At 49.7% G+C, this 15,799-nt stretch overlaps 1 protein-coding gene across 3 annotated transcripts in view; it reads right to left on the bottom strand.

The window, feature by feature from the left end:
* Nucleotides 1-1,024: 1,024 nt before the first annotated feature.
* The window catches only part of PARVA (parvin alpha), a 167,392-nt gene continuing 152,617 nt past the window's right edge, over nucleotides 1,025-15,799 (bottom strand). For all 3 annotated transcript variants that reach the window (XM_038569056.1, XM_038569054.1, XM_038569055.1), the window contains exons 11-13: nucleotides 12,387-12,488; nucleotides 11,633-11,705; nucleotides 1,025-3,020 (exon numbers count right to left, since the gene is read on the bottom strand). In XM_038569056.1, the coding sequence (XP_038424984.1) occupies nucleotides 2,944-3,020; nucleotides 11,633-11,705; nucleotides 12,387-12,488 (252 nt within the window). In that variant the 3' untranslated portion in view covers nucleotides 1,025-2,943. The remainder of the gene's footprint in view (nucleotides 3,021-11,632; nucleotides 11,706-12,386; nucleotides 12,489-15,799) is intronic.

The following is a 15,799-nucleotide window of genomic DNA, read 5'->3' as shown; positions in this document are numbered from 1 at the left end:
ATTAGTAGCCATAGTAATATGTACAAATGAAAACTTAAACTGTACACATTCGTCATAATAATATAAAGGAGGCCTTTCAAAAAAAAAATTCAGTACAGGCTGCATGAGTCTGTCTCTGGTAACATACCCCCTACCCCCCCCAACCCACTGGATCTCAGTTTCAACTTTTGAAATCCCAGTCTAGGCAGCATTCCCTCCTTCCCAGGGAGGGCTTTCATTTCCTAGCCCAAGCAGACCAGAGATGTGCATTTGGATTTATAAAGCATTCATAGTCTCACTTGAAAAAGTTTTAATGTCCAGTGTAAATCTCCAAGATATGGTATTAAGCGAAAAAAGTCATCGTGCCTGACAGTATGTATGATACGCTATTTATGTAAAAAAAAAACAAAAAACAAAACAAAGATAGATTTTCTAAGTGTGTTGATGCTTTATATGGCCTGAGAATCTCTGGAATATGCAAAATGCATAAAAATATTTGCCTCTGGGGAGGGTTACCGGCTGCTGGGCGAGGGGAAGGAGGCAGATTTAGGTTTTTTACTAGATATACCCATCATGCTTTTTGAATTTTGTACCATTTATATATGAACTATTTAAAAATATCAATGAATTTACAAGAGAAAAGGCACAATAACAACACAAAACCCCAGTAAGCCCACAGAGACTTGATTCCTGTTTTTTTTTTTGTTTGTTTGTTTGTTTTAAAGAGCAGAGGGAGAAGTTTGGTTTATTTATTGTCCTGATGTCTTTCTCCACCTTCAAAACCACCATTGTGTATTAAGCAGGAGATCCTAGAATCTAAAGGAAGACCTCCAGATGAGGGGAGACGACAGACCTGAGGCCCTAGGTTTCTGGAGGCAGAGACCTCGGTCTCGAGACCTGTTGTTTAAAACCTTCCCAGTGTTCTGATGTGTTTCCAGACCATGTAAATGCAAAATGCGGAGAGGGGGGCTCTTATTGAGGCCACTTGCACTTTGTACATTTGCAGCTTGAACGTAAAGAAAAAAGGACGACAAAGGAGACAGAATTCGTACAGCAAAGCATGTTTAAATGAATGCATCCCTCTTATTTCATCCCGCTTTCAGGCTGCTCAAAGAGACAAAGCAATAGTTTATCTTGATTTGCCGTCAGGAATTGAAAGGAGCACAAACAGAAATATTACACGATTTAGTGTTTCCTAATGAAAAACGTAACATTTCGTCAATCACGTAAAAAAGAATTGTATCCTTCTATATAAATTGGCACGAGAGTGCATTGTCCATATACCTTAAAAGCTCATTATGCTGAGTAACAATTGATTTCTTAGAGCAAAATATCCGCAGAAATTGGTGGTGCGTCTAAATTTCATGGGTTCTGAGTTACTGCAATAGATAGAGAGCAGGAAATGTTTGGAAGCTGGAAGGAAATGTTTTGGACAATATGGGAGGACTAGCTGGTGGTAGGGGGTGGCGGCGGTGGGGACAGAAATCAAAATTCCTCAAGCCAGAGGTGGGTTTTGGGCAATGAGCTGAAAGTAGTGACAGAGCAGCACAGACTTGGGGTGGGTATACAGGCTGGTGTCCATCTGACGTGTTTAGGAAAATTCTATATTGAAGATGTAACATCAAAACAAGTTATTTACCCCATGGCCTTGGTCCATTTAAGGGCAGATGTTCAGTACTATCCCTCTGTCTGGGGTCAAGTGCAAAAGTGCTTCCCCATGCTTCCTGCCCTTCTGGTCATTTCCACTTCAGCCCCTTTACTATTCCCACAGAACCCAGCAGCCCGGGACAAGTAGAGCCCCGTATTTCAAAGTTGGGTTCATGGAGAGGAGATACAAGTAACCACAAACCCCACGAGTAATCCCACGCAAGGAGACTGCTCGGCTTGGGTCTAAATGACTTACATTTTTCCTCGCCTGAATTAGCCAGTAATTGCATGTGGGCAGACTTAGCCAGAAATGGTCTAAATGATCAATTAGAAGGCAAAAAGGAGTTCCTTTCTTTAAAGTTCAAGGGTCCCTGTTGAAGAGCCCTACTTCCTAAGCCATGCTCACATGGGCCTGCGCCCAGCTCTCTGGTGCCTGAGTATATTGTACATTTGCCTAACGATAATGAATTGAGTCCTTATTTTGCAGGAAAATATAGGGCACTTCCATTACATGCAATCAAGCAAAAAGGCTGCAGAATGTGCCACTCCATTAATTTTAAACAGAATTCTTCCCAAATGTCACCCTGAAACCAGAGTATGGGGTTATTACAAATCTGAAGGAATTAAGAGTAATTTTCATTTGTACAAAGTAGTTGAGGGACATGACTCCTGCCACACACACAATTAATTGAGTTAAATTGGATTAGCTGATGTCAGTGTGAATCACTAAGCCCTGACACAGCCCGCCTTGTGGTGAGGTGGGGGGGGCTGGTGGCTTTTCCATCTCGGAGAGTGCAGGTGCACACCCCACCCCCCAACCATAGAATGTGCAGAGTGTACTGTGATGGGCTAGTTATTAGCAAACATGTTCGAAGAAGAAAAACAGATGCCAGCCTCTGGCGAGTCACTGAACCTCTCTGAGCCTCAGTTTCCTTATCTGTAAAAGGGGATTATATATAATACTTGCTTCAGTGGGAATCATGACTATGTCGGAGCACTTAGCGTGGTGCCCGGCACATAGTTTACGACCATTAAATGGGGACCATTACCTTTATTTTCATCTTCTGAGGGGAGTCTCTTGGGCCTAAACTGGCTCCCAAATCACACTGAGGAAATCTGGACCTGGCACCAGGATGGGCACAACGGCCAGTCAGTCCCCAGGGCCTGGGAGGTGTGAGCAGGCCCACTGAGTTACGGATCCGTCCTTCCTAACTTCAGGCCTGCTATCCTGGGCGGTAGCTGGGCTGGTGGGAGAGCACAGAGCTGGACGCAGGAACTAGCAGGCTCAGGCGGTCGGGGAGTGGCCCGGTGTGCCCCTCACTCCACGTTCCGGTACTTGGTGAACAGGTTGTACAACACTCGCAGTGTGGATTTCAGGTCACAGTTGACAATGTCTGTGTGGAAAACAAAAACACACATTGCTTCAGTGGGGCCACAGAGCCCACGGCAGGTGTCCTTGTCCCCTTCCTTCCACCACCCACCTCCTGTGCCCAGCGTGGTCCTGCGGTGGACGTCCCGCCGCCTCACCCCCTGGATATCACCTGCTGCTCCTGAAGAGCTCCCAGTCTGGCTGGGAGAGAAAAGCACCCCCCACGAGACAGCCACGGGCAGGTGGGTGGTGAAAGATGGGCGGTGTGTACAGCGAGAATCTGGAGCAGGGGCGGCAAGGGGCAGAGGTGCTGGGCGAGGGGGTCTCGCCTCTCGTGGAAATGAAGCAGACCCTGGAGCATGTGGGCTTTGCTCTGGAAACATCTCGGGTGAGGGGCCCCTGCCCCATTTCCTCAGTGTTGCTTATCCCTGGGGCTCCTTTGCCTTCAGCTTCCTCCATCAGGAGGAGCCAGCCAGGAGTTGTGTGGAGGGCCAGGGGCACAGAAGCCCACCGGGCAGACAGTACTCGGTAAGCAGGTGCCATCGGGGGACAGACAGCTTCCACTGGAGGGTGGAGCAAGGCAGCTGAGGCTGGGAGTTTGTGTTTTCAGGAAAACTCTGGCATGGGTTCCCAAACTTTTATACAACCATCTCCTCCCTCCTTCCCTTCTATTTACTGGTCACCTTCATTCTCTGCTTGCCCCTCGAGGCCTTGGAAGCTCCTCTGCCCTGCGAGGCCCCTTCCTTGCCCATGTCCCCTCCACCCCTGGCCTGCACTCACTCCCTTGGAGAGCTGTCCTCTGAAGAACCAGAGTAAAGTGGACACAAAGAATTCTCCCTACTATCTAGGAGTGCACATTTAAGTAAAAAATTGGGAAAAGCAAAAAAACCAAAACAGAAAAACCCAAAAAAGAAAAGGCAAGAGCTCAATGACTATGAAAGTTGGGACAGTGGTAACATTTAGGGAAAAGGCTGAGGATTCTGTGGCTGGAAGGAGCACCTGGGAGCTGGGTAGTGGGGACATGGTGGCTTGTGGGATATTATTTCCTGGACCTGCACGTTTATGTCTTATGGACCTCTCTGTATATGTGGTGTTTTGCACAGTTAAGACTGATCTTTAAAAACCTGACTGTGTAGAAGGTCAGATGAAATAAATGATGGAAGAGGAAATAAAAAGTACTCTGGGATTCAAAGCCGGGAAGGAAGGGATTGGGGAAGACATCCGAGCTCTAGCCACGCCTGGGTCAATAGGAACAGGGTCTCTTGGAGAGCAGGCAAAGCGGGAGGCCAGTGGCTCCGATGGACTGGGTTGTGGCCTGCAGGTCTTAGCCTGGGGACCCTCGCAGCTGTGGCTGTCACAGCCAGCATGCTCAGGCCCCAGGGTCCAGGGCTCCTGCGACCCCCTCTCGACCTCATCCCAGCTGGGCTCAGACCCTGCTCCAAGCTCTCCCGCTGATGGACGTGCTGATGGCCTTCCTGGGAGCACTCGGGAGGCCTGGAGCTCAGTTTCCCTTTCTGCCCCCATGTCGGTTGGATTCAGGCACATATCGGGCCTCTGCTGACATAAGGCCCTCTCCAGCTACTCCACCCTGCCCATCCAAGGCACCCTCTGCCAGGTGGAGGCCTATGGCCTGTGGGCTGATTCCTGCTTTTCCTGACTGCTTGCTGTTGAGTGGTTCTTAAGTTCCACTCAAGTCAAACATTAAGAAGTCAGAGAAGGAATTGGAAAGGAGAGACGGACAGAGGAGCTCAGCAAGGGAGTGAGCATGACAGGGGTGGTAGGGTGGTGCTGGGACCACTGCCACAAGCTCCTAACTGGGCTCCTTAAAGCCTCCTGCCCTCTCTAATCTATGCGACCCACTGTAGGTAGTCTGTTCAGTCTCTGGGTATGGTTGTGCAGGATGTACACTGCACAACTTCAGGGTGTGTTGTTCATATTTCCAGGGCATCGTTACCATAGGTGCAACGTAAATGGTGCCCCTTGATGTTGTGCAGCTCACAACTTGTATGGACTATGTATCCAACCATTTCACTTAAGCTAGGGTCCTAAATCGTGACTCGGCAAGAGATGATGTGAACCCGGCCCACCTTCCCAGTCTCACTTCAGGCCACACTTCCCCTCATTCACTCTGCACAGGTCATGTGGACTTCCTTTTACTCCCTGGCAATGGCTGCACTTCTCCATCATCTTGGCCTCTGCACACGCCGTGTACCTAGATTACCTTCCCCGGATAGTTGACTCCTCATCTTTCTGCAGACCTCAGCTCAAAGTACCATCACCGTAGGGAAACCTTCCTGACACCTGGCCTGGGTGAGGGTACCTTGCTTTAGGGTCTCAAAGCACCCATGCTCCCCTTCAAGGCACTCACTCCGGTCCTAAATCAGTCATTCGTGTGCTCATTTGACCCGGTCTGCCTCTTCCCTGGACTGTGTGTGCCTTGATCACAGACAGGCAGTCTTGCACGCTCCAGCACCTGGCCTAGTACCTGGCATGCACAGACCTCAAAGCTTATGAACAGACAGATGAATAAATGATTGCCCAGGGTCACGTGAGCCAAGGAAGGAAATTCATGGAAGAGAAGATAGCCAATAGGGTTACGTGCTCCCAAGTGGGTAAAGAGCTCCCGGGCACATGGCTCCAACTGGGGACTCAGGGAGGGAGCAGAGCCAGGTGCAGGGGGAGGTATTACTCACAACATGGGCAGACAGGCAATGGAGGCAGTGGGCCTGGCCACCAAGGGGGAACTTGGGGTAGGGCATACTCATGGAAGACAGACAGGGATGGAGGCAGGAGGACTTGTTTTCCCCTTTTAAGGACAGGTGAGTTCTGAGGTTTCTGGAGAAGGAAAATGTTCACTATGGGAGAAGGTCTCAAGCTGATGATTTAATTTTAAGGCCCGCTAGGGCTTGAAGCCCATCTTCATGATAGTTGTGTAACCCAGTTAAGTCATTTAACTTGTCTGAATCGGTTTCCTCACTGGTAAAATTGGGTTTTATGAAAAAAAATCTAGAACACATGAAGGGCTCCCTAAATGGTAGTTCCCTTCCCCTTTGCCGTCTTTGCCTGTTAACAGAGCTGTTGTGTACAGCTGTGCAGCCCGTGTACTGCACAACTCCAGGGGGAGCCTTTCATAGAGACTAGGCCCTGCTCCCTAAGAAACCGGAGTCCCTTAATCCTATAGGCCATCACTGCCAGGTGAAGGGGTAGGGGGTGAATACAGCCAGGGACACTGCGTATTGTCTGTTCTCATCAAGGAAGCCAACTGCCACACAGTTCCCAGCAGTGGATGGGCTGTGTCAGCCAGGAGAGGGGCTCTGGATTCCTGGGAATGAACTGTGACTCCATGCTATATAAACAGAGGCTCTGGAGAGTCCTGGCCTAATAAACTGTGTGATCAGTACCTCAGTACTGCTCTGATGGCCTCTGCATGCTGGCCCAGGGTCTCTCCCCGGGAGCAGTCTGGTCGGTGGGGCTCCTGGTTAGAAACAACCAGAGCAGAGCCTGGCTGGCTGGCTGCCGCCAGGGGACACAGAAATCAGACCCAAGGCTACTCCAGGGAGAAAACAGCCTCTGGGCAAAGGGAAAAGGCTCAGTGTGTGCTCCTCTCGCCTGGTGGCATTAGTGACTCTTCTTAGATGACCATCCACAACGGGTTCATGGTCCTCTAAAAGATGCCGAAGTCAAAGGAAGGGAAGGGGAGCTCTCTTCACAGTGGCAACTCCATCTTTACCCAGAGGGACAGGGCCCTGTATGGTCGTGCCCTCCATGGCCCTGTTTGTGCCAGCAGTGTCCCTCATCCCAGTCTGGGACAGTTGCTGAGGCTCCTTCTCTGAGCTTCCCCACTGGGTCCCCAAATCTCTTGACCAAGGTGAGAAGACACCTGGTAGCTCAGTGCCACCAGGTGGTGGGGGGTGGAATAATTTGGGCAGTCACAGGCTGGCTACTCTACTCGAGTGGGGTGAATCCAGCCTCCAGCCCCATCCTGATGGATCTAGTGGATCCTCAGTCTCTGCCTCCCTTACCTTTCTGCTCCCCATTCCCCACCGGGATAGGCCCCATGCTCTGCAGATGGGTCATGTTGGTGTTGGCCTGCTACCCTATCTGCTGATCTTGCTATTTTCTGTATATATATATATATATATTTTTTTTTTAATGTAAAGGTGACAAACATCCAGAAAAGTTCATGTAACATATATGTGCAGTTTTAAATGCTTGAAAGAGTGCCTCCACCACCCACGACAGAAGCAAAACATTGTTAATACGGTCACAAACCTCTCTCACCCGGCAAAGGTAACCGCTATCTAGACTTTTATGGTGACTATTTCCTCCTCCTCCTTCATAATTCCACCAGCAATGTATGTACCATTAAATAGCAGAGTTTAGCTTTGCCTGTTTTCATGCTTTATGTCAATGGAATTGTGCTACATGTCGTCTTTTGCGATTTTTTTCTTACGTTTATAGGATTCATCTGGGTGGTGTGAGCTGTTCATTTTTGTAAACCATTCTGAGGTGTTATTGGTTTTATTGAGATAGAACTATAATGATCTGTAATTAGGCTATTGTGGATATTCTGGGCCTAGTTTCCTGGTGTACGGACATGCCTACCTAGGAGTGGGGTTACTGTGTCAGGTGGTGTATTAGTTTCCTATTGTTGCTGTTAACAAATTATCACAGGTTTGGTGACTACAAAAGAACCCCAACATGTTATCTTATAATTCTAAAGGTCACAGTCCAAAAATAGGCTGCACTAGGATAAAATCAAGGCATCTGCAGGGCTGCAATGTCTCCTGGAGACTCCTGCGACATCAGTTTTCTTGCTTTTTCTAGCTTCTAGGGGCTAGCTTCCAGAAGCCTGCATTCTTTGGCTTGTAACCCCTTATACCCGCAAAGCCAGCAATGGCTGTTTGAGTCTTTCTTATGCTGCATCACGCTGACGCTGAGCCTTCTGTTTCCCTTGTGATTATTCCGGAACTATTCAGATGCCCCAAGATCCTCAATCACATCTGCAGAGTCCTTTTGCCATATAAGGTAGCATATGATCAGGTCCTGGGGTATTAGGGTGTGAGCATTTTGGGGGCCATCAGTCTGCCTACCATATAAGGTACCGCAAATCTTCAACCGTATTACATAAAGACAAGCTATTGTTCAACAGTGGTTCTATTTCTGTTCACACCAGCCGTTTCTGTTGCTCCATGTCCTTGCTAACACTTGATATTGTCAGGTTTAAATTTGTGCCACTATCTGGTCTGCACAGTCTCTCCTTAGGGAAGGGGAAGAGAAATGGAGCTATTTTCTGTATTTCCAGCCACTACCCAAGTCCTTTCCAGAATGAATCGATCACTTGGACCTCAGCGGCTGTCACCTGTCTGGATTTTTTTTTAGCATTGCTTGAAGTCTGGCCCCAACTTTTCGACTCTTTAAATTGTAGATATCCCATCAGCCTGCTGGCTGACCTACAGGCTTCATTCCTGGCGAGTACTAGGTTATCTTCTGAGTCCCCAGTTGGCTAGAATGTCAGAGTCTTGACCATATCCAGTGAAGAGTCTACTTGAATAATAACAGGGTAGGTGTGTGCAATGGAAGACAGGAGGTATTATGTCCTAAATAAAAAGCCACCAGCTTTATGCCAATATTTCAACTGCTTCATTGGCCGTGAGCTTGGTGCTAATGCTTGGGCTACGAGAAGTTATTGAAGCCTGGGCACCAAAAGTCATCTGGGATGCACACCCAGTTCCCAGGAGATTTCAAGGTGCGACGGAACTTTGAATGTCAAACAGCACGGCAGACAATGCACTTTCCTGACCCTAAAAACATTTGCCATGAAAAATAAAATGCCTCCACCACAACCAATTTGATTTTGAAACACCCTCAAAGAACTACCCACATTGGCACCTTCTGTAAAGTCTGCAGCATTTACTACCGAACCTCACTTTCCAGGTAGAGGCACGGGGGCAGAGGGAACGCTGGGGTATACACCTCTCCCCAAGTACAACTTCACAAAATGCCATTTCAATTCTTTACGCACTGGAAATTTTCAGCATGGGCATGATGCCCAGCGTAAGAACAAATAAAACAGATGTGTTTTTCCATTGCATGGGTCAGGAAGTTTCATATTAAGCAGTTCAGTCAGTTAATTGTACAAGAAATGTCCTCTAAATGCTGAAATATCCCTATCGGTTAATTGATACTGGGAAAACTCTCTGTTCTAAGGGAAATGAATGCCTGAAAATGGACGTAGCGGGGGAGTACTTCTGATTCATGACCAGGAAGTTTCCTATTAAATGGTTCAGGGAACCAATGGAACACGGAAACAGAAACCTTGGCCAGAACTCTCCTGCAGTCTCTTACTCTGAAGCGGGGTGCTCGTCATCCGGCCACAGGGCATTAGGATGGCCAGAGTGACCTTGGCCTGAGAGGGCCCCTAGAGGGACACCAACCTTGCTAGGGGCCCTCTGGCGATGGCAGCCTTGGCAGTGACCAGGCGCCTGGTGACAGAATAAAGGATTGGCTCTTGTTGGCCAGAGCTGAGGTAGCAAGGTCTGTGACGAGGCCCGACCCGGGGAGCCAGCCCATATCTGCATAGTCCACCCCTTCTCTCTGGTTATCCTGCTTTCCCCTCCGGCTTCAAGTAAAGGCAGGCCCACAAGATACTGTCCTCCACCCTTTACTCTTCCCTGCATGCTCTCGTGTTGTTGGGTTTCCACTAAGCGGGAGGCTTCCAATTACATAACCCCGGCCCTGATCTTTTCCCTGAACTCCGGTTCTGCTTGGTCAATGCCTTAGGTTTCCAAGGCTGACATCCTTATGTCCCCTGCCAAGCTGGCTTTTCTTCCTGGGTTCCCCAACGCCGCTGATGGTGCCCTGCTGCTAAATATCTGTTTTTCACGCTGCCTTGCAAATGATCTCTCTGGAACAGAGCTCTGATCACATCATTGGGCTGCTTAAGAACCTTCCATGTCGGGTGCCTGCGTGGCTCAGTTGGTTAAGCGTCTGCCTTCAGCTCAGGTCATGATCCCAGGGCCCTGGGATGGAGCCCTTCGTCAAGCTCCCTGCTCAGCAGGGAACCTGTTTCTCCCTCTCCCCCGCTTCTACCCCCTGCTCATGCACGCATGCTCTCTCTCTCTCAAATAAATAAAAACATAAGAGAAAAAAAAAAAACCTCCCATGTCTCCCACTGCCTACAGAATAAGGTCTGTACTTTCTGCCTTGGCATCAAGTCCCTCCAGGACCTAAACCAGCTCGCTTCAGCCTCACCAACCATTATTCAATTCGTACTCTTACTATTCCAGCCCAATAGGTAATTATTTACATTCATTATCAGGTGCCAGGTGCTCTGCATCAGACATCATCCCATTGCATCCTGCCAGGTGCATGTCTCTAGGAGTTCCATCTGTACAGACCTAAAAAGGAGGCTCAGAGATGGTAGGTAAGTTGCCCAGGGCCACACAGCTGTTAGGGTGGGGCCCAGATCCAGGGCTGTCAGGAGCTAAGCTACAGGCTCTGCTGTCTCACAAACAGAGCTTCTCCCCATTCTCCAGACGGGACTTTTGCTTATGCTGTCCTCCTATCTGGGGTGCTGCTGCCTCTGTCCCCATCTCCAGATATAAAAGCCCTATCTACTCTTCCCGGCTGAGCCCCGCTGCCACCATCTCCACCAAACCGTCTCTACCCAGATGGATGTGATATCACATCTCGCTCTCTTAGCTGCACCTCTTTCATGGCAGTTGTCATTCTGTTGTGGTTACTCAGGTATATCTTTTCTCTCCCCTGAGGGCTGCAAGTGCGTTGAGGTCAGGAACAGCCCACCCCTCTTGGCATATCACCATCTACGGGGTCTTGTGCCCCTAGATAGCATGCACCCCCCTCCTGATGTGGAGGTATGGGTGGAGGAACAGGCACAGCAATGGGGAGGGAACACACCCAATCCTTACTTGTCCGCTTTCCTTTAAACAATTAGGAAAGTGCAAGCAAAAAGGCCCACGAATGGAAAACAGAAAATTATCTGCAACACAGTGTTGACTCACCAGTGCTGATAAAATGGAATATTTCAGTTGGTAAGTCAATAAATGTCCGTACCAAGAAGACTCCCGGGAGAGACGTGCCTCCCATATGCACAAATGCACACAGCTCCAAGTGTGAGCAGGGAAGGGCTGCTTGAGCAGTCTGGTCCTTCTGCATTTTTATTCAGCCCTACATTTGCAGTATGAACCCAACAAATCAGGCCTCCTCTTCGGGCAGAGTTGGAGTGAGCAAAGAATAGGAAAGGCAACTATGCTCAGAGCAGAGCTGCTGGTGGGGACCCCTGGACCCACCCCTGCCTGGCCAGGACGCAGTTATTTGACAGGTCAGCATCCTGTCCAGGGACAGAAGAACCTGGAAATTAGGCACAGGGCAGTTCCTGTGGCACCTTGGCTCCGCCCTCCTCTGCAATCCTGTGCATGGGATCTTTATTTGTAGTTCACAAAGGACCTCCAGGACTGAGCAGTATGCTCCGTCCCACCTCCGCCTACAAATGGCAAAGACGATTTCAGAGAAGAAACCCTTCCCCTGATGTCAAACATGAGGCTTGCCCTGTGCCCTAAAGACCTGTGCAGGGGAAGGGTTTCTGAGTCTTAAACCCAGGGAAGAGCAAAGTACCTTCTGGCCGTGGTTTTGGCTTTTCCAATCCCCCATCTTGCATGAGCTCGAAGGCGAAGGAGACGTTCAAGACCTGGAAAGAGAAACGCAGTGCCTGGGTCATGGTGCACGGACTCCTGGACCCTGGGAAGCGAAGGAGTCGACACGACAGCCAGAAGGGCAGAGGCCGGGTAAAAACGAGGCCTGAATTTGGAGGAGAAAAGAAGCTACCAAGATGCGCAGGCCGTGTGGAGCTGGCCGGGCCCAGCTGGCTGTCGGTGAAAGGTTCCCCGGAGCAGTTCAAGATCATCCTCCTGTCCTACTGTGTTCCCGTGTCAACTGCCAGGACTTTAAACTTTGAGATAGGATCAGATGACAAGACGTGTTCAAGAGGCAGAGTGGTTTCTGCTTTGGACCAAATGTCCCTTGTCTGGCGGGCAGGCGGTGGCAGTCCGGGAGCCACATCGGAACTCGGCTGAGCGTGAGCCTCCGGCCTGGCCAGCCTTGCGGCCACCTTGCCCGTCAGGTCTTGGGGGGAGAGGAGGCTGGGCCGTGCACCCCGCAGGAGCTAGGGCGCCGGGCCAGACAGCAAGGGAAGGGAGAGCCGTTGAGGGTGCTCGGGGGTCTGCAGGGCCCAGCTCAGCTGTTGGTCAGAACCCAAGGCTCTGGGCAGACGGGAAGCCACTGCCTTTTCCCTGCATGGCCCCAGCAGGGTGTGGGCGGACGACAGTGGGCCATGCGGCCCGAGGCCTCCCGTAATGTCCCCTCCCCTTACCTTCTGTTCAAAGCTGTCTGGGGTCAGGAAGAAGCTGTGCAGGGGCACGAAGTAGCCCTCCAGGAGCCCCATGAGCAGCACCAGGTACACCCCATCTGCAAACTGGAGGGACAAGGCCAGGTGAAGGCGCTGGGCCCTAGAGCCCCCCAGGCAAGCCCTACCCTGGGGCTCATCAGTTGCCATGTCAGCTCCTGGAAGGCTGCCCCCCAGGTGGGCTGCTGGCAGGGGGTGAGGGGTGGTAGCCTCGGGCAGGAAGCTCTGCTTTGCAAGCAGCCCCCCCCCCCCCCCCCCCCCCCCCCCCGCCCCGCATCCAGCTGGCCCAGCACAGGAGCTGCAGCCCATGTCCTGGTTTGGGCTGATCCAGTGTGTACTGCACGCTGACCCTGAGCCCATCCCTGACCCAGCAAGGGGACCACAGAGATAGGTCAGGTGCGGCCTCTGCCCTTGAGGAGCTCGGGTCTAGCAGGGAGACAGATGCGGAGGAAAGGCAGCAGCCACTCTGATGGACAGAAGCACATTGGCCTGTGTGACATTGACAGAGGCCCCCTATTCCCACTGAGGACAATAGGGAAGGCTTCTGGAGGTGGCACTGCCTGGAGGCCCGAGGGAGGAGCAGGAGTAGCTGGCAGGGGAGAGGGTGCGAGGGAGGAGGGAGAGGGGATCCAAGGCCCACGCCAGGGTGACTTCTGTTTCATGAACAGAGAAAGAAGTCTAGTGTCCTACGGGCCTGGGCATTCTCCTTCCTCACCTCTCACTGTATTGCTGTTTGGGAGGCAGCAGCGTGGCTGTTGCAAACGTGGGCTCTGCAGCTAGGCCTCCGGCTGTCCTACTTATTAGCTGTGTGACTTGAGGAAGTTACATAAATTCTCTGTGCCTCATTTTTCTCATCCATGAAGTGGGATGATGATGGTACAGTACCTACTCTATGGGGTTATCTGAGGATAAACCGATTAATGTATGTAGAGTGCCTACATCACTGTCCGGCATGTAGGCCGCACTTACTAAATGTTAACGATTGCGATTACTATCTGTGAGGACGGCAAAGCAGTCAGGATATGACTTGCTGGCTCTTGCTGACAAAGAACAACTGTGTGCTGAGCGTCACAGCCAGAGGCTTAGAGCCTGGTGGCTTCCATCAAGGACAGTTGGGAACCTGGTCTGAAGAGCAGTAGACTCCTGGGTTAAGTGGGAGGTGCAGGTGTTCTGCTGACGGGAGGACAAGGAGAATGTGTACTGGGCTTTGTGAAGGCAGTGAGGGCCTGTGGGATGGGGGACGTTTGGGCTGAGTAGGTGTTCCATGGATGGAGAACAAAGACCTAGAGGTCAGATGCATACCTCAAATTAGAGAACCTTTTATTTATTTTTAAAAATATTTTATTTATTTATTCATGAGAAACACAGAGAAAGGCAGAGACAGAGGCAGAGGGAGAAGCAGGCTCCCCGTGGGGAACCTGATGTGGGACTCAATCCCAGGACCCTGGGATCTCGCCCTGAGCCAAAGGCAGATGCTCAATCACTGAGCCACCCAGGCGTCCCTAGAGAACTTCTTAAAGGAGGTGGAGCCCCCCCCCACATCTTTGTGCGCAAAAGCCCCAGGTGCTAAGGAGCTTTCAAGAGGTCAACGTTCTTAGAATCATCTCAAGAAACTTAAAACTAGACAGATTTGCCTGGAATGTAGGCTGGACCCAGTCTGAGCTCTGCTGGGTAACCAGCTTGTGACTCAGCCTTCATGATGGATGTACTGGCTGGTCTTGGACTTGACCTAGGAGCAGCTTCCATCCAGCTGGCCTTCAATTCCAGTGGGGGAGGGCCCAAGCCTGACTCATCCCAGGCTATACCAGGGCAGATATTAGAAGAACAGACCCCGGCATCTGTGTCAGAATCAAGGCCCTCCCACGGAGTGAGTTAACTTCTGGGCCTCTCTTTAGTGGTAGCTGGACTGAGAATAAAAGAACCCAATCTGTCTACTCAGGGGAGGACCTTGAATTAGGGTCAGGGTTAACTCAGAAAACTCTGAGAGCTACTGACCTAGACTGTCCTACCCCTTTCTGATGGCTCTGATGACTTGGGTGGTTGATCCACAGACAGACCCCTGGCAGAGGCTCCTCTCCTAACACACCTTACCCATGAAAACTGAAGTGGGAATTTCAGAAATCATTCTAGCATTCTCAAGGGCTTATCACTTTTCCAGAGGGTTCCTTGTTTTCCAAAAGAGTAACTAAAGCTCATTTTATAGAGTGCAGACACAAGACACAGGCAGAGCTCAGTGACAGATCTGGGAATTGCCTTAAACATAACACGAGGTGCCCACATCCTCAAAACCATACTTGGGTTTATCACAGGGGCACCTGGGTAGCTCAGTTGGTTAAGCGTCTGCCTTTGACTTAGGTCATGATCCCAGGGTCCTGAGATCGAGCCCCACATCGGGCTCCCTTTTTAGTGGGAGAGTCTGCTTCTCTCTCTCCTTCTGCCCCACCGCCCACTTATATGTGTGCGCACGCTTTCTTTCACTCACTCTCTTTCTCAAGTCTTAAAAAAAGTTCATCACAGATGAAAGGGGTTGGGAAATGGTACAGTATACAGTCTTAAAGTATCTCCTGATAATAATTAATTATAAGGGAGGAGGAAGCTTTACAGTAGCGAAAGCTGGTGGAGACTAACCAAGTGACTACAGCTACTGTCACCAGTAATGTACGGCCTAATGGACAGAGTGCGTGAGAAGAGCACAGTGTTACTGGAGTGGAACTGTCCCTGAAAATGCATAATCTGAATCTAATCACGAGGGGAAAAGAAAGAGATATCCTATGCACCTAATGGCCTGTACTCTTCAAAAACATCAATGTCATGCAACAGATGGCTGGGGATTTGTTCTATATTAAAAAAAGACTAAAGAGAAATGACCATTAAAAGCTTGAATGGGTGGCGGACACTGAAGGGGGCACTTGACGGGATGAGCACTGGGTGTTATTCTGTATGTTGGCAAATTGAACACCAATAAAAAATAAATTTATTATTAAAAAATAATAAAAAATAAAAGCAGCCTGAGTATATTAAGACAACTACATTCTTTGACTCAGATGATATTGTCAAAAGTAGTCAAATATCAGCAACTTTATGTGGTTCAACCTAAATAGATCAACATCCTGATGTTGCAATTGCTTGAATCTGATAATTGCAATGTGATTATTTAAGACGATACTTGTTCTTAGAGATGTATCCTGAAGCATTGGGGGTGGGGTGGGGAGGGAGAGAAAGAAACTCTGCTAACTCTGTTAGCATTTAGCTAACAATGCTAACAAATGGTGTATGTAGGTGAAGAGTATATGGATATTCATGAGAATATTCTTGCAACTTTTCAAAATAAAAAATTAGAAAAAAGTCAACATTTCATGCAGTTCACCCCTCTGAGCAGA

The sequence above is a fragment of the Canis lupus genome, chromosome 21, assembly GCF_011100685.1.
Source record: "Canis lupus familiaris isolate Mischka breed German Shepherd chromosome 21, alternate assembly UU_Cfam_GSD_1.0, whole genome shotgun sequence".
In the NCBI taxonomy this organism is placed as follows: Eukaryota; Metazoa; Chordata; class Mammalia; order Carnivora; family Canidae; genus Canis; species Canis lupus.
Note: the sequence above shows the minus strand (reverse complement) of the source record. Positions and strands in the feature narration are given on the sequence as shown.